Here is an 18,494-nt window from a genome sequence, read left to right as displayed (position 1 = left end):
TTGGCACAAAAATTTGAATTTAATTTTAATTAAAATTCAAATAAATTTCATCCAAAAAATTAATACAAGAACTGACTCGACCCACACCCGCGCCCGGCACGGTTCGGCCAGACGGATAACGGCGATGGCTGCGCGTGTGGTGGTTTGGGTTAAGGTTCACTTTGTCCATAACTTCTCCCTTCTACAAACTTGGGGTGCCCCTTGGGGCCCAACCCAATGTTGTAGGCTAGAGCTTATATACACATAAAAGCTCTTTTAAAGTTTCAATGTGGGACAACTCATTTCAAAGAAACCCACATTTACTTCTTTAACCATCTATTCCACGAACCCGAAAACGATGTCATGTTCCCATTCACTTGTAAATGGTTTTGACGAATCGTCTTCACCGTGTGACTTGTCACGCAGTAAGGAACACTTCACCTCTTCGGATCCACCCCAAAAGACGTTTGGGGCCCACTCAATTTTGGGTTCAAAGTTTTCCCAAAATATGCCTATATAAACCAATTTTTCCAACAATACCTCCCTTTCCATATGGTATAGAAATGTGAGGAGATGATACAACCTTATTAACGAGGTATCTTGCGACTGAGATTGCACACCTGAATTGAATAAGACGAAAGTCCACCTGGATAACTTCTCGGACAACCGAAGTCACCCCTGTCAACTATGACTGTTACTTCTTGTCTACCAATATGTCAATCGACGATCTTCTGAATGACCAGAGTCATCCTTGTCAATCGTGACTGTCACCTCTTGTCTACCGGTGTGCCAATTGACAATCGTTCGGATAATCAGAATCACCCTTATCAATTACGACTGTCACCCTAGTTTCCCAGTGCATCAACTGACATCCGTCCAAATGACCGGCATCCTACTAGATGACTAGCCGAACGATTGCGCCAAATGACCGACTAAATAACCAACATGCATATCTCCAGACCATATAAAGAGAGAGGTATCTCCATTAGGGGTGTGCGTAATACAGTTCGAACAGTTTGAGAGTAAAATTATAAATCGAGTGGCGAATTAGGGGATTGGCAAATCGTCATTTTAGTGGTTTTGGGCGTATTGGCCAATTGAAAAATATTAGAACTAATTATCAAGTATTTGCATAATATATAATATTATATATATATATATATATATAACACAAACTCATTTTATATATATATAACTAGTAATTTATAATAAAGTTCACATCTTAAATCTTTCTCATAATTATTTTTACTTTAATATATTATTAGAGGTTAAAAAATATATATTAATTAGAACATAGTAGAATGATTTTAAAAATGAATTATGAAATTTAAAATTTAATTTACAATTAACAAATAAAAAAATAAAAATTATTACAAATCAATACAATTATAATAAATTAAACGATATTTTACGCCGCCTAATCTCCGTAAAGAATCATGATCCGAATTTTTACTAGCACACAAGTTGCAAATTGAAAATCCGAGCGTGGTCAAGATGTTACACGAGCATAGAATCGCACGCGCCAGCCACCCGAGTGAGACCAGTATTGCTAACAACAGCCACCAAAAACTGCGATCGATTTTCCCTTCGTCTCTAATGTTCCTCTATGCTTTCTCCGCCATCCCCACCGCTCGCTAACTACGACTCTCTCAACATCCAATCATATATATATATACACAGACGTATAGAGAGAGAGAGAGAGAGATCAATTAGTCAAACAATCAGCAGAGCAAGGAAGAGAGAGAGAGAGAGAGAGAGAGAGAGAATGGAGGTGAGAACAAGAGCTCCTGGAAAAATCATACTTGCCGGCGAACACGCCGTAGTCCACGGATCTACGGCGGTGGCCGCCTCCATCGATCTCTACACTTACGCCTCTCTCAGCTTTCCCACTCATTCTGGTATGCCCACACCCCACCCCTTTTCCATCTCTTTCATTCTTTCCCAATTAATTTATGCTCTGTTTGGTTCATTGGAAATCAGATGGATGCAATGGATGTACTTTTATTTATTTTTTCACTTTAGTCAACCAAACATGGAAGGAATATTTTGATTTTACTTCATTCCATTCCACTGAACCAAACACTACCTTACTTACTGTTCTTGTTCTCGGTCTTATTTGAATTGGCTGGACACTGCTTGCTCATTCGTGTTTACTCAAGAATGTGATCTGAAATTACCCTTTTGAGGTTTTTTAGTGATGTTAAGTTGTTTTTGAACGTTCACAGAACTAGTGATTGGTTTAATCTTTCATTCAATGTCTCGCATTGTTTACATCGATTTGGTTTTGAATATGAATAATCCACAGTTTACTTTCTTTTTGCCACTTTTTAATTGATAATGTTTTTCTTGTCTGGGAAATTTTCCATTTTCTATTTTTAAATTTTTGCGGTTTTTGTTGAAAGAGTGGAGTGGCCAAAAAATAAAAATAAAAATCATGTAGCCGATCCGACTTGATTGAGACAGAGAAGCTTAGTTTGGTTTGGTTTAGTTGTGGGATGATGGATATGGAAATTGTAGTTTTTGTTTGTCATGATACTGAATGTGACAGAGCAAACTTTTTTTCAAGTTTTTCAGGAAATAGTTGGAAATTTATTTTAAGAAAAAAAAACAAAAAAGATGCTAATTTTATTGAACTTTTGTATTGACGACCAACTAAACTAATGAAAGCCCAAGTAAATGCAAGGTAAGGTGGGTATCTGAATCCTTGCATTTGATTCTTTGTATTCTAAAATGTGGTGTAAACACTATTAGTTATCACTTGAAGACCTTTTTGGTAATATATATAATATATATATATATTAAAAGTCTTCCGTCAAATTTTGGAACATATTGGCTTTTTGGTATTCAATAACCAAACTTTTTGACCTGGCCTTTGGTATCCAATTTCAAATGTTATGAAATATAAAGAAAGGTTGAAGTGTAACTTGTTTGTAAATTGAAATTTACCATAACTTGGCAATTACAAATGAAGAAAGCATCCTCAATTATGGATCTACAGATCTTAGTGAAGTTTAATTTTTAAGATAGTGTAAAAATGATCAAATTAGGGAATCAACAAAAAAGAAAAATGAAAAAAACAACAAAAGATTGTGGAATGCTGGTGACTGTGGGTTTACCAGTCAAGGCTTTACAGGAATCAGCTACGACAATTGTGGTATTATTATTATTTTAAATTAGAAGCAAAGCTAAAACAACTCATCAAAAGACATGTTTTGTCCCAATTTATCTCATTTTAACAAAAGACATGGTTTCAGAGCAATTTTATGACCCCTAAAAAACATTATGAACTTTATTTGGTTTTCAATCAAATCATGCAGAAAGTACTGAATGCTATTCCTTATGAAGTTATTACTAATAAATAATTACTAATCACTACTAGTGATTAGTAACTAGTGACTTCGAAAGGAATTGCATGTTGTTTTATATCAGTCATTGCTTAATAGTTACAACTAGATTGCCATTTAAAAACTTTACCTTGATTCATGATATTTTGAATATTTAGATTGACAGATCATGACATTCTTACTACTTTTCTAGTATTGGGATTCCAATTAAAAGGATCAATTTTTAATTCACGCAAACATTGTAAACTATTTGTTGTTTGTGCAAATGGACATTACTGGTAGCCTACCTCCAATGTAAAAATGATATTTTTTAGAGCTCGTGAAATTTTGAATCTAAGGTTGAGAGCTTAAAAACTATTGCTTTGATGACTAAAAGTGTAAATTCTGGTTAGAATTGTAGCAATTTAGCTTTGGAATGAGATGAAAGCTGAAATATTTAAAAAAAAAAATAAAAAAATAAAAAATTATCTGAAGGTAATATTCCTCCATGACATCTTAGTTTATGTTCAAGAGATGATCAATTTGGGTTTGGATTATACAGAGATCATCCTATATCATGTAATTATTCTTCCATGCAATTTCTGGCACTAAGCTTCTATTGGTGCTACTAGTTGGAAAGGGACTAGATCTTTTTCTTTTTCTGTTTTTATTTTTTTCAACTTTAGCCTGTGTATAATTCTCTTTTCATAACACTTAAAGATGGTTCTTGTATTTTGATGTTGGGTTTGCTGTTGACTCGATTTCTCATTGGTATTATCTTCTCTGTGTAGATAATGATGATAAATTAAAGCTCCATTTGAAGGATATGGCCTTAGAATTTGCTTGGCCAGTTGGAAGAATTAAAGAAGCCCTGTATAAGCTGGGTAGTCAAATTCCCTCATCACCTGCATCGTGCTCACCAGAGGCAATGAAATTAATTGCTGCTCTAGTTGAAGAACAAAATATTCTAGAGGCAAATACTACACTTGCTGCTGGAGTTTCAGCATTTCTCTGGCTATACATCTCCATCCAAGGGTGTGTTTGATAATAGTTTCTAGGTTTAAGCTTACCCTTCTAAACAATTGGCTTTTTGTTTTTATGTAAAATCAAAAAAAGCTGATGTGTTTGGGAAGTTGAGTGACTTTTTGACTTTTTTGTGAGTGATAAGTTGAGTGGCTTTTTGGCTTTTTAAGCAGATGACAAACTGGCTTTTTGACTTTTTCAATTATTTAGCACAAAAAAAAAAAAAAAAAAAAAAGAGAGAGGCTTTTTTAGAACATTCCAAACAAACCCTATGTTACTATGTTCTGACTTGGTTCCATTTATGTTTCAGGTATAAACCTGCAAAGGTTGTTATCACTTCTGAGCTCCCACTTGGCTCTGGCTTGGGTTCGTCTGCAGCGTTCTGTGTGTCAGTCTCAGCTGCCCTGCTTGCTTTGTCGGAATCTGTGAATCTTGATTTTGGTCATCAAGGTTGGTTAATGTTTGGAGAAAATGAGCTGGAATTGGTGAACAAATGGGCTTTTGAAGGTGAAAAAATAATCCATGGGAAGCCGTCTGGTATTGACAACACAGTGAGCACTTATGGTATGTGATACTTCATAACAGGGGCCAGATGCAACCTTTTCACATTTAACAAGAGCACCTCCTTTTTCCCCTCTTTTTCATCAAAACTACTGCGCTTTTAAGAGAAATAAATGCCATTCACAATTTGGAATCTATATATTTTAGTGGCAAAATATGGAAGGAAATTGGTTATGATTTCTGAAATTTTAAGCAAGAGTTGTCAAAAAAGTAGCAAAAGGTTAAAGAATATGATGTCTTTTTCAGATTTTAGTCGTTCAATTTGATAATTTTTTAATGACTTGAAAATTATTCTTTAACAAATTGTCTGTCAATTGCATGATGAAGAAGTTTATCTTTTGAAGTGAAGAAAGTGAAAGTGGGAGAAATGGATTTTGCTTAAGAAGTGAAAGAATAAAGTTGGGTAAAGTGCAACAAACAGTCTATCTGATTGACAAAACTTCCTAAATGTACTGTGAGACTGTATATTGTATATATTGTATATTACGAATTAGGAAATTCCTTTTCTTTATATTTTCTTTTTCTGTCATTGATTAGGGCTATATAACTGATGCACTCTTTGTAAACAGACTTAAGTTGAATATACAGAAAAGCTTTCAGAAATCTTACATGCTATCAGAGCCGTGTTCGAAAACCTAAGGTCGCGATCAGTCTTCGCGAAACCAAGCACCGTCGCCTCTCTCAGCTGTCGTTGTCGCTTCTCAGCAGTCGCCGCTTCTCAGCCGTCGTTGTCGTCGCTTCAGCAGTCGCCGTCGCCTCTCACGCCGTCGCCTCACTCAGTCTGCTTCAACATTGCGATTGATTCGCGACCTATCTCCCTCTCTGGTTCTCTCTGGTTCCGCTAATCGATCACACCTCGTGGTTTGTTGGGCTGATTCGATCGACAGTCTCTGGCTTGATCGCGATCACAAGTCTCTGACTCTTTGATTTTCTGGTTTGTGATCAGTCTCAGTCTCTGGTGTTCGAAGTTCTTAGTTTCGTTGTTGGTGTGGACGAAGTTATCTCTCTCTTCATCTTTGGTCTCTGATCACAAAGCTCTATCTCGTCGTATTAGTTCCCTGATCTTAGTCCGTTTTGTCCTTATTATACTTTGACCACATCAGTACAAGTGTCTGTATTATATTACGGTGATCTGTTGATTGTTTGGGATTATTACGTTTTGACTCATCAGTTCTTGGTTTATTACACTTAAACCCTCCAGTTTTCTGATTATTATGATGACTCTGGCTTCTGATGAGTGTGCCTTCTGCCATCAGAGGGGCCATTGGAAGTACCACTGTCCCAAGAGGAGACGTCTGCCTGCCACGTCTTCTCAACAATCTCAAACCCAATCCCGAGCTCCTCATTTGAGTGCTTTTCGACCCTCCATCAGTACCACTGTATCTGTTCCGACTCCTGATCCTGACTTAGCTTCCTTAAGGGCTCAGATTAGTCAACTTCAATATATACTGTCTACCTCCCAGCCCTCCTTGTCTGATTCAGTTGTTTCCTCTTTTCATTTAGGTTTGCTTGGGTTTTCTTCAGGTATCTCTTCGTCTGTTTGGCTTTTTGACTCGGGTGCTTTTCATTATATGACTCCTCATCTCTCCTTACTTCAAAATTGTATTCCCCCTCGCTTACCTATTACTGTTAATGCTGCTAATGGGTCTAGTATGTTTGTTATATCTGTTGGATCTGTCTTACCGTCTGCTATGTCTGTTGTCTCTATTCCATCTGTCCTTTATGTTCCTCAGTTATCTGTCAGTTTATTATCTATCAGTCAGCTTGATGCCTCCGGTTTTGATGTTATATTTTCTTCTTCTATCTGTTCTGTGCAAGATCGGATATCCAAGCAGCAGATTGGGACTGGCCGCAGAGTTGGAGATCGTTATGTGGTGAAGAGCTTGCATCTACCTATGACAACTTTTTCAACTGTTTTTTCCTCTTTTCAGTTAGATTCTCTGTCCAATCCTTTTTACTTGTGGCATTCTAGATTAGGGCATTTGTCTGCTGACCGTTTGTGGTCTTTTGCTCAGTCAGGTATATTAGGTAAAGTTTTTCCTAGTGAACTTACTGAATGTCGGGGGTGTAAACTTGCCAAAATGACAGCCTTACCTTTTCGTAAAAGTACTTTTATATCTGATACACCATTTTCTTTAGTTCATACTGATGTTTGGGGTTCTTCTCCTGTTCTCACCAAAGGGGGTTCTGCATATTATGTGTCATTTATTGATGACTGCACCCGTTACACTTGGGTTTATCTTATGACTCAGAAGTCCGATTTCTATCAGATCCACCGTACCTTTCAGCCTATGATTACTACTCAGTTTGAGTCTACAATTAAAGTATTACGGTCTGACTTAGGTGGGGACTTTTTTAAAAATAAGTTCTGTGAGTGAGTATTTGGCCAATTTGGGTATCATTCACCAAAATTCCTGTACAGATACACCTGCCCAAAATGATCGAGCCGAGCGTAAACACCGTTATCTCGTTGAGATAGTTAGGTCTCTTCTTCTCTCTACCTCAGTTCCGGCTCTACTCTGAGGGGAGGTAGTTCTTACTGCTGCTTTTCTTCTCAACTGCATGCCTACTCTCATTCTTTCTGGTTGGTCTCCTTATGAGGCTTTGTTCTCCCAAATTCCTAACTACTCCCTCCTTCATGTGTTTGGGTCTGCCTGTTTTGTTCTTCTTTCCCGCAAAGATAGGACCAAACTTAGTGCCTAGTCTGTCCTCCGTGTCTTTTTAGGTTATAGTCCTACTCAGAAAGGCTACCGTTGTTAAGACCCTGTCTCTCGTCGCCTTTATGTCTCGCGTCAACTCCAACTAATTGAGAAAACTCATTGAACATACAATTTCAGTCTTGTAAGATCCATTCTTGTCATCTCTTTTGGCTAAGAATTAGCTTTAGCAGTTTTTTCATCACAACAGGCCCATTCTGATTAGAAATGATTTACAAAAGCAGCTGCAGCAACAGTAACAACGAATATAAGAATGGTTTGGTAGTTGTGGTAATGTTTTGGTGATGAATCATCAATGCCTGATTTCTTTATTAAACATGGTGTTTATATCATTTTAATGTTGTCATACAGATTCTCATCTTTTCAGCTTATTTAATGTAAAATGACTTCGGAATTTGGATTAGCAAGTGATGAAGTTTTTGTAACAGGCAACATGATCAAGTTTAGGTCAGGGGAGTTGACATGTCTCAAGTCCAATACGCCACTTAAAATGCTCATAACTAACACAAAAGTTGGCCGGAACACAAAAGCATTGGTTGCTAGCGTTTCAGAGAGGACAGTCAGACACTCAAATGCAATGGCTGCTGTTTTTAAGGCCGTTGATTCTATCAGCAACGAAGTGGCGACCATTCTCCAATCACCTGCTGATGATGACATTGCGGTAACTGAGAAAGAAGACAAACTACAAGAACTAATGGAAATGAATCAAGGGTTGCTCCAATGTATGGGGGTCAGCCATGCTTCGATTGAAACTGTGATTCGAACAACATTGAAATACAAATTGACAACCAAGCTGACAGGAGCTGGTGGTGGAGGCTGTGTCCTGACACTATTACCAACCTGTATCCATTTTATTATTCTGCTTTTGGATTGTGCTTTTCTATTTTTGTATGTTTAGTATTTCTATCTGCTATATTTTCTCTATGACGCCCTATCGCATAACATGCTTTGAAATTCTTTAGATGCTCTTTTCTGTTCTTGACTGTGTTTGTAACTTTGTTGCATCTGTATGCATGTCACATTCATGGTCACTTTTAGAAGGTGTGTCACTGCATTAGAACATAGATAATATTTCACACATATTTCAGACAAATTATTCCCTTGACTATCTTTGTTTAGGTTTTGAGAAATAGGATCATAACATCAATGATATGTGGAATGGTGCTCTAGATTTTTTTTCCCTGTTACTTTTTCTAAACTGCTGATTCAGTTTGCTTCTCATCCAAAAATTAAGGCATGGGTTCAATTAGATTAACAGATTATCGTAGAAAGATTATTAATGACTAGCAAAAATCTGGGAGCTTATTGGGATTCTAAATATGACTAATTTTGAAGTGCCATTAGAAGAGGATTTGGGTTCAGTGACAGAATCCTTATTTCAAGCGTCCATTTTAATAAAATTATGCTCTCTCATTAGTCTATACATGCCTTTGAGTTGTCATAGTAAAAGAAAAAAATGTGAGCAAGCAAATCCATTGAACTGAATTTATGAATACATATGTTTAACCATATTAGTTTTGTAAATGTTTCCTTTGACTACATGCATCAGTGTTATCAGGAACAATTGTTGATAAAGTAATTGCGGAGCTTGAGACCTGTGGATTCCAATGTTTGATTGCTGGAATTGGCGGGAACGGTCTTCAGATTTCCTTCCACTCTTCGTCCTGATTTTCTCAGAACAGGCACTAATCTTAGTAAGAATTGCTGCTCCAATTTGAAATTATTTACGCTTCTCTCACCATGTTCTGTCAATAATTGGTGTATGTACATTATTGTTGTTATTGTTATTTTTGTTGCACAAACTAGGCACCTTTTTGTTTCTGTTCTTTTGAAGTACCTGGAATGCAACTGTGGGCTTGAGATCCCGTTTCCTGCATCCTGTTGTTTGAAATAACTGTAAAATTGTATGGCATCCAGGTTCCAAATAGATGCTAACCTGTTTGGGTTTTGATTATTTGATGGTGCTTTTTCTTATTTTTAAGAAGCACCAAACAAGGTGTTTGGTAATGATAAAGTGGCTTAAAATTAAGTAGATATCCTGCTTATGGAGGTGTTTCTTTGCTTATTTATTAAATGTAGTCCATTAAATACAATCAATTATAACAATTTTCATAATCGCTCCCAAGTAAAAGTGACAATTCCAAGCATTTTACTAAATAACAACAACGCCCAATTAGTACACATTAATGTGTGTTTGAGAGGGGAAAGATTGAGTATGCACCTAACCTTTGACATAATGCACAAAGTGGTGGTCCCAAGATTTGAATCCATAATCTCAAGGTTATTAGGTTAAGTCTTAACTATTAAACCAATGGTCAATAGTCACAGCTTATTTGGTAGCACCTCCAGATAAGCATCTTTTAAAATTCTAGGACATTAGTATTGAAAGTGGAGCACATAAGGCGGGAACCTGCAAATCCAGCCCCCTTTGCCAAGGCCTCAAACTCCTTCTCCGTCCTTTCTTTACCACCCGGGTTGTGAGCCAACACGATAGCATCGACATGGAAAAATGACATTTTGAGTCGCAATTTTGGTGTCTGGGACTTCAGGGAGAATGCACTCTGCAATAATCACCTTCCCCTTGTCTGGCAATGCTTTCTAGCAATTTTTCAGAAGTTTAACCCCAAATGGAGCTTAGTTTCATGACTGTAATTTGCTGCTGAATAAGTCTTGTTTGGATCAGGTTTATTTACTAGTTTCTTTGTTTTTTCTTTAACCAACTTTTAATTTTCAGCATGGGTAAACAAATAAATAAAAACACAAAGCCTATAAAATGTTTAACATTGAGTACTTATTGAAAAAAGGGGCCGTTAAAAAGCTAAAAGGCGATAAAAAAACAGCTAAAAAGTTCATCCAAATATGAAAGATACCAATCTGAATCATCTTATACAGGTTGAACATGTCCTCATTTTCTCGGTATGTAAATCATTAAAGATGTTAATGAATCCTATCCTATTGCAACCTTAGAGCATTTGATTGATGAACTTTTCTTGTTAAAGGATTATTCATTTAGCATCCTTTAGGTATACAAGGAAACGAAGCCACTCTCCGTATAAAAAATTTGTATAAATTTTGACTCATTTTTTTAAGGATTTGATAACAGATTTGTTTTGGTTCTTGACTTCTCCGAATTTTTCAACCCTAGCTAGTTGACACTGGTGAAAGAAGAAGAGATCTTATTGGGATAATTTGTTGTTTGAAGTCTACTTGAATCATCTCTAGTTTGAGAAACAACTTTATCATCACCTGTTAAATGAGTTGAATCTATCACCAGACCTACAAAGTTTCATAATGGTCTTATATTGTTCATGTTCTATTTGTTTCCTAGATGTCTTGTATTTATCTATTGTTGATTGGGACAATCAATGCACACTACAAAATTTGTTTTTGTCTGTACCTTGCACATGATATGATTTGTTTCAAGTCCAGCATAGCTAGCACAGCATTCTTCAAGACCTATAGACATGGATCTTTTGTCTCCAAAATTGATACCCCTTCTTTATGTAAATACATTCTCAATCGCATGATCATACCTCGATCACATCGTAAGTTTCAAAAAATACATTGAGACAAGGGCTAAGATTTTGATGTTTTGGAATACATTGAGACAAAGGTAAAGTTTCAAAAAATACATTGAGAGAATGGCCAAGATTTTGATGTTTTGTAATACATTGAAACAAGGCTTAAAATTTTGAGAACGAAAGATCCGGTGCCAACTTACAGACCTGGCTGTCCCTTTAACTGAACCACTAGCTCTGAACTTTAATCTCGAGTTCCAGTAGCTGAAAACTCACATTAAAAAAAAAAAAAGATTTAGCTAACCAATTCCAAAAAACCTACACAAGCCTACCAAATTTGAATGTGACTATAGTAGAGTATTATTGAAGAGTATTGTTAAAGAGTGTTTTTGAAAAGTGACCGAAATAAAAAAGTAAATTTTTAGTTAGTCAACTAACAAATTAATAATGCTCTAAATTTTCAAGAATTATTATTAAATACACTCTGAAATATCATGTTACATTAGTAATCAACATACTAAATAGACAATCTTTTGTCTTCCAATCTAAGAAAATCACCATTAGAAAAGTGAATCACCATGTTATTCCCGTAAAAAGTGATTAATTTAAAACTTCCCGTAAGAGGTGATTAATTTGAAACACCACAATAATGCCCACTATCATGCAATCTGAGACTACTACTAATATTATACATAATTTTTATTGAACCAAGATTGCAGATGCTCTGAATGCATGCCAATTGTCATTTCTGCTGTTACAATTTACAATTCCATGCTCAACAACAAAAATGATTTGGACTTGAATATGGGACAATTAAACTGCTCACACACATCACAGAGAGAGAGAGAGAGAGAGAGATCTTTATTTACTAACATACAGGGTGATCTTACAGGTTATAAAGTACAAAAGCTTGCCTTACATCTATCATAGGATAGGAGAAACCTACTGCTGCTGCACAATTCAGGCATATAACGCCACTTGACACGGTACCCATTTCAAACATTACTCGAAACAACAAAAAAGACTAGACAACAAACAAAACACCACCACCACCAACAGACCCACACCCTTCATGCATTCACTACTGTTCCTCCTGCAAAAACAAAAAAACCCAATAAAAAATTAAAAAAATAAAAAAAATTCAATGCACAGTCAATAAATAGAGAATAATGTACTAAAAGTTGACATTGGAGACATTATTGAAGGATACAAATTACAGTCACCTTGAAAGACCCTTAACCATACCGCATACAGAGAGAGAGAGAACTCATACCATTGGGGTGGAGGACCTGGCCAGTGATATAAGAGGAGTCAGCATTGCAAGCAAGGAAGACATAGCAAGGTGCAAACTCACTTGGCTGCCCTGCCCTCTTCATTGGCACTTGAGATCCAAACTTGGCACTCTCTTCTTCATCGCATGATGCCGGGATAAGTGGAGTCCATATTGGACCGGGGGCTACGCCATTGACACGTATTCCTTTGCTTACCAGCTGAAGTGCAAGCCCTCTGGTGAATGCCACAATTGCACCTTTTGTGGCTGTGTAGTCAAGTAACTTTGCATTGCCCTTGTATGCATTCACTGATGAGGTGTTTATGATGGAGCACCCTTCCCTCATGTGCTTCAAACTATGCCTATCATTACATTACCCTCAAAACTCAATTTTGTTATCATCATATCATATTAATCATCTTCTATCCACAATTCTAGTAAGTTCGGTCTAGATTTAAAGTTAATGTACTGCGAGTTATGCTTGGAATAATTCAATTAAATCTGGATACACAAATTCGAGTAATTCTTCCAAACCAAGTATGTAATTGCAGAGCCCAAAATTTTGAGAAGTTATTATTCTTATTAAGTATACATTTTATGAATACATTTGTAAAATGCGTAGAGGACGACTCCTTAATTTTATAAAAGAACTAAAAATAAAAAATATCTCTCTATTTTATTAGTATTTCACAATATATTCTGATTATTTTACATTCTACTAGTTAATAACATTAGTTTCATCAAGTCAGTTTTATTAATAGAGAGTCAATTATTTTTTAAGTATAAAAATCAAATGGTATTTATAATTTTTTATTTACTACTGTAGATTATATCCACCAATAAAATAGCTTAAAACATTATTCTAATCAATTATGTGCTGAGATGTAATTAATAGTTCAAAAAAAAAATTTTTGTTAAATTTATTTTTTTCTCTTCAAAAAATACTTTTTTCACAATCTTTATATAATAAATTATCTTCAATTAGTAATGAATGTACCAAAACTAACTCAATTTTTATTTTATAAAGCGCCTGGTTTGGCACCCTAAACAAAATTGATCATAATTGCTGAGCATAGTATGAAAATGAGAAAGAGAAATAGTTACCTGCACATAAAGAAGTAAGAGAAGATATTAGTCCTGAACACCCTCAAAAGCCTCTCCTCATCAATCTCCTCAACCGAGCTTGCCTTGTACTGCACGGCCGCGTTGTTGACCAGAATGTCAATTCTGCCATAGGTGTTGGCTACCTCGTCGACAACTCTCTTGCAATTCTCGTCGAAACCTAAGTCAGCCGGTATTGCCATTGGGTCTTTGGCATCGCTGCCCTTCGTTTGCTTTAATATCTGGAGGGTGTCCTGTGCATCTTTATCCTCGTGAGATTTTACGTAAGTGAAGGCCACGGTTGCACCCTCCAGCACAAAGTAGTGGCAGACTGCCCGGCCTATGCCGGAGTCGCCACCGCTCACAAGTGCCACCTTGCCCTGCAGAAACCATCACCGACATTATGATCTTGTTTGGTTTGTTTTTGGGAGAGTAATTTTATAAAAAAAAAAATTTAAATTTTGTTTGGTTTAGTGATTTTAGAAAAAAAAAATTTAAAATCACTTTCTCTCTCCTATACATTAATCAATCATTTTTTCTCTCCTCTCTCTCCTTCTTAATTATTTTTTCTCTCACACACATCTACTCAACTACAACAAAATATCAAATCATCTCAAACTCTTATACTCCAAAACTATTTCCAAAATATAGGGTGAATTACACTAATGGTCCTTATTGTTTGGGACTTGTGTCATTTTGGTCCCTGACTTTTCAATTGTGACACATTTGACCCTGAATTTTGAATCTCGTTCCAAATAAGGACAATTGTAGATACTATTGGATTTTTCAAGGACAAAATCATCAATTTAATAAAATATAAATTAATTTGACAAAAATAAATTTCAAAAAATTATTTTTAAATTTTTAAAAATTATTTCTAGCTACTAAAGATAAAATTATATAAAACTGATAAATCTTTTAGACATTTTTTTTTACCAAATTAATTTTTATTATGTATTTGGATGATGATCATGTAAAATTAATTTTTAAAAATTAATCATGTAATTTTTATTAATTTTTATCAATTTTAGAAATAATTTTTAAAAAATTTTAAAATATTTTTTTTGACATTTATTTTTGTCAAATTAGTTTATATTTTATTAAATTGACGATTTTTTCCTTGAAATTAAATAATGGTATGTTTAATTGTCCTTATTTAGAATAAGATTCAAAATTCAGGATTAAATATGTCATAATTGAAAAGTCAAGGACTAAAGTGACACAAGTTCCAAACTATAGGAACTAATAGTGTAATTTGCCTCAATATATACAATCAAACAAACCAAAAAAATTTCTAAACTCTCTCCCCAATTTTTTTTAAAAAAAAACTTATCTCCCAAAATGAAACCAAACCAAACCAAAATATATACTATGTTTTGATGCTATGGTGTTTCGTTTTGTTTTTATTTATTATTATTTTATTTCAATTTTTTCAAAATATAATCATGTTAAACAGTAATGCTATATACCATAGTTTTAATAGAAATATCAATATGTGATCAAATTCATCAACACATATAACCCTACAATACGCTAATTCTGGTTGCAATTTTAAAATTAGTTGTTTGAATTTTTTTTTTTATTTTTGAAAGGAAAATGCCTCCGAACCCCCTAGGGGTGCTGGGGGGTCGTGTGTGTAAGGCTCTGATTGGACGAAATTTTTTTGTTGTTGTTGTTGTTGTTGTTGTTTTTCTTTTTTTTCCAGCCAATGAGGCCGCGCCACATCACTGGGGGTTTGTAGCTTTGTTGTTTTTAAAATAAACATTTTTTTTTTGAAATTTTAAAAATTATTTCCGTTTCTCAAGGTATAAAATCATTAACCATATAAAAATAATGAGGGCTTGATTTGTCATTTTCTCACCAAATTAATAGTTTAGTTTTTCATTCCTTTTTTTTTTTATATATATAAATTTCAAAAAAAAAAAATTCTAAAAATTAAACGAAAAAGAGCATCACTTGATTACTACCGGTGATTTTACCATTGTGCTACAGTCAACGGTGGAGCCAATAAATTAAACAACAATGATTCATCCCTCATTTTTCTCCCACCCCCTTTGACCCCCCTCTCTCATTGGTTACATTTTTTTTTTCTTTTTCTTTTTTTTCCTGCTCCTCCAATCACCACCCGCCACGTGGCAAAGGAGGTGAGGGGGTGACCCCCAAAAGGGGGTCCCAAGCATTATTCTAAATCAAATTACGGGGGTACTTATCAATTACAATATTAAAAATTTTATAAAAATATTTTATATAAATTTTTACGATTGACTTTTAAAAAAAAAAATTTGTGTGTTTAGTTTCAATTTTTTGAATTAAATTTTTTGAAAATTGAGTTTTTTGCTTTTCATGTTTTTTTTTAATGAATATTTTAAAAATTTTAAGCATTTTTTTATTTTTATTTTTTTAGCCTCCGTTTGGGAAGTGAGTTGGTTTTTTGACTTTTTGACTTTTTTGACTATATGAGTCTGGGTTCAAAAGTTTAGTTTGGGAAGGGCTTTTGGCTTTTTGGCTTTTTTGATTTTTTTGTGAGAGAAGAGTGTAATGATTATGGGGTTGGATGGGATGTTTTGTCTGTTGTGGTTCATGAGCCTATTCTGTCTTTTATGGTTCATTGAGCCAAAAAAGGCCAATGAGCCCTTGCCAAACCAACCCTTAGATGCACTTTACTTTTATTTTTTTTAGATGTACTTTACTTTTACGTATCTAAAAAGTAAAAAATTTGTGAAAAAATATTTTTTAAAAGTAATAAATATATAAAAATACGAAAAATATATAAAAATCTCGTATTTTTTTTTATTTATATTTTTAGTATTTAATGAATTTTTTAAAAAAAGATTTCACAAAAATTATACTTTTCATGAATTTATAAGGATCGAACTATTAACGCCGCATTTGCTTTGGGAATTTGAAAAGAAATTTGATAAGAAAAAGAAAAAAATAATTAAAATATATTTCCGTTTCATCTAATTTCACATTTATTTTTTATTTTTTATTTTTAAATCTCCCTTCAGATCATCCGAGCAAGAGTAGAGCAAGAAGATACAAGAGTACTTGGAGCTTATTGGCAGGCTTGTAGTCAGGATTAGTGTAGTGAGGGGTGGGGTCCACGATATGCTCTTTCCCTGGTTGGCTGTCTTGTTTCTGTGCTGGAAATTGCCCCTCCTGCTGCTTAATCGTCGTCGCCATTAATCTCTTTGCTAATAACACTCTCCTCCACCTCCCCTGAAATTCTCTACGGACTTCTCCGATGATGATGATGGGTTGCCCAACAATGATGATGACAAAAAACAGCTTCTGCTGCTAACACTCGAGAAAAATAACCAACAACACCAGATATATATGCAATATAACATACATACATACAAGCTTTGTATCTTCCAGACTGGTGATACATACATACTTACAGAGATCTATATATATATATATATATATGTAGAGAGAAAGAGACGGAGATGTGTTAGAAGCGGTGAACGGTGGAGCGGTGGTGGTGGTAGGCGTGGCCAGAGGTATTCATCTATGTGTCGGTCTTGGGCCGCATGCATCGGACACGTCTGTAGAAACGGACGTCATGGTTGAAGTGGACTTCGGCCCCAGCCCAGCGTTATCCTTCATCCCGGGGTTTCGTATGATTCTATTTACACCTAAATAAGTCTGATTAAAATTTTAATTCCTATTATATTGTAATGTAATTTTATTAATAAGGATAATACATATTAAATCATAATATAATTTTTTTATTTTTATAATACCTCTTAATCGTATTATTCATATTCAAGTTTCTTTCATTTTCTTTCTTTAAGTTTCAATTATTTTTTCATCTTTTTCCTCATTCCAAAATTTCAACCCACCCCTCCAAAACTTAGCATTTTTTTTTTAGATCAGTGAAAAATATAATATTTCATAAAAATATGCACCATCCAAATACAATCCAAAGCAGAAACAACAACTCCCTACCCCTAAAACACCAAATCAAAATGAACACAAATAACTACAAACGTACAATATAAGAACTGAACTGGGCATGTTAGCAAGAGCCAACAAACCACAAGAAATAGGAAATCAATAAGCCCACCCCCCAAAACAACATCAACATCACACGTACTCCTGCTTCTAGTAAACAAATGCTTCATCTTTCACAAACCTCTTCATCTTGGGGAAGTTCAAGTAAGAGTCGGTGGTGGAAGAGATTTGGTTTTAACATTTCAATCTCAAGAGATCATGAAGGAAAAACTCCTGTTAATGAAGAGCTGGCTAAATGAATGGTGTGATTCAGTCCTCGAATGGAAACAGGGGATGTCAATTACCCAAGAACGGCTTGTTTGGCTTAGTTGTTTTGGAGTTCCACTAAATCTTTGGAGTTGTAACACTTTCATCAACATTGGTAAGATGTGGGGTATTGTGACTGCTCTGGATTAGGATACTCGCAATTTAAATCATTTTCAATATGGAAAAGTGCAGATTGCAACAAACTTTATGGCTCCCATTAATCAAACCCTCAGTTTAGAATGCAAGGGTGTTCTTTACCCGTTAGGGTGTGCGAGGAACAAATCATTATCATCAAAGATTTGAAGGTGCCTGGTCTCAGCATTACATCTGAAGAGTTTTCCGGTGGAATCCGAAATAGTAGTCTTGCAAAAGTGGGCACTCAGTTTGCAGATACACGGAGTAAGCATGAGGAAGGGGATGATCTTGTCACAGTGGAAGCTCATGATAGCAGCAACATCATGGCAGAAGATGACCAGCTCAGAGACGCTTCGGTGGTGGCTGAATCAGATCTGCAGGAAGGCATGCCAGACGCAAACGGCTACGTATGTCAGGAGAGCTCTGCAGGACTGCTGATGAGTCCCAAGATGAGAGCCGTTGATGATCGAGGAAGGACTGAAGTTGAAATTCAAAATTCTGGATTGATTAAAACTCCGTGTGGGCCTGATAACATGGGCCAAGGGATTAATCTAATAGTGGACCTGAAATCGGCCCATGAATGTAATGGATCAGATGCGGTTCC

The 18,494-nt window shown here is 35.3% G+C and overlaps 2 protein-coding genes across 2 annotated transcripts; one reads left to right on the top strand and one right to left on the bottom strand.

The window, feature by feature from the left end:
- The first annotated feature begins 1,415 nt into the window (after nt 1-1,415).
- LOC114313838 (mevalonate kinase) lies at nt 1,416-9,557 on the top strand. The gene is made up of 5 exons (XM_082914994.1): nt 1,416-1,877; nt 4,094-4,337; nt 4,636-4,889; nt 8,032-8,445; nt 9,153-9,557. Exons 1-5 carry the CDS (start codon nt 1,586-1,588, stop codon nt 9,269-9,271), a joined length of 1,323 nt encoding a protein of 440 aa, XP_082771120.1. The 5' UTR covers nt 1,416-1,585; the 3' UTR covers nt 9,272-9,557.
- Nucleotides 9,558-12,191: 2,634 nt separating this feature from the next.
- Nucleotides 12,192-16,683, bottom strand: LOC145814981 (glucose and ribitol dehydrogenase-like). Its single transcript, XM_082911955.1, has 4 exons — nt 16,541-16,683; nt 13,496-13,872; nt 12,395-12,753; nt 12,192-12,214 (listed from the first exon to the last, which is right to left on the bottom strand). The coding sequence occupies exons 1-4, from the start codon at nt 16,673-16,675 to the stop codon at nt 12,192-12,194; spliced, it is 894 nt and encodes a 297-aa protein (XP_082768081.1). The 5' UTR covers nt 16,676-16,683.
- Nucleotides 16,684-18,494: the final 1,811 nt, after the last annotated feature.

Source organism: Camellia sinensis, chromosome 2 (assembly GCF_055761805.1).
Source record: "Camellia sinensis isolate YWXY chromosome 2, ASM5576180v1, whole genome shotgun sequence".
Taxonomy (NCBI): domain Eukaryota; kingdom Viridiplantae; phylum Streptophyta; class Magnoliopsida; order Ericales; family Theaceae; genus Camellia; species Camellia sinensis.
Note: the sequence above shows the minus strand (reverse complement) of the source record. Positions and strands in the feature narration are given on the sequence as shown.

Excerpts from the sequence above, each read along its gene's own strand:
- LOC114313838 (XM_082914994.1), top strand. The coding sequence starts at position 1,586 with ATGCTTTCTCCGCCATCCCCACCGCTCGCTAACTACGACTCTCTCAAC. Across the intron at positions 1,878-4,093 it reads CAGCTTTCCCACTCATTCTG|ATAATGATGATAAATTAAAG; the intron begins GTATGCCCACAC and ends TTCTCTGTGTAG. Across the intron at positions 4,890-8,031 it reads CAACACAGTGAGCACTTATG|GCAACATGATCAAGTTTAGG; the intron begins GTATGTGATACT and ends TTTTTGTAACAG.
- LOC145814981 (XM_082911955.1), bottom strand. The coding sequence starts at position 16,675 with ATGGCGACGACGATTAAGCAGCAGGAGGGGCAATTTCCAGCACAGAAA. Across the intron at positions 12,754-13,495 it reads TCTTACTTCTTTATGTGCAG|GCATAGTTTGAAGCACATGA; the intron begins GTAACTATTTCT and ends ATGTAATGATAG. Across the intron at positions 12,215-12,394 it reads CCAGGTCCTCCACCCCAATG|GAGGAACAGTAGTGAATGCA; the intron begins GTATGAGTTCTC and ends TTGTTTTTGCAG.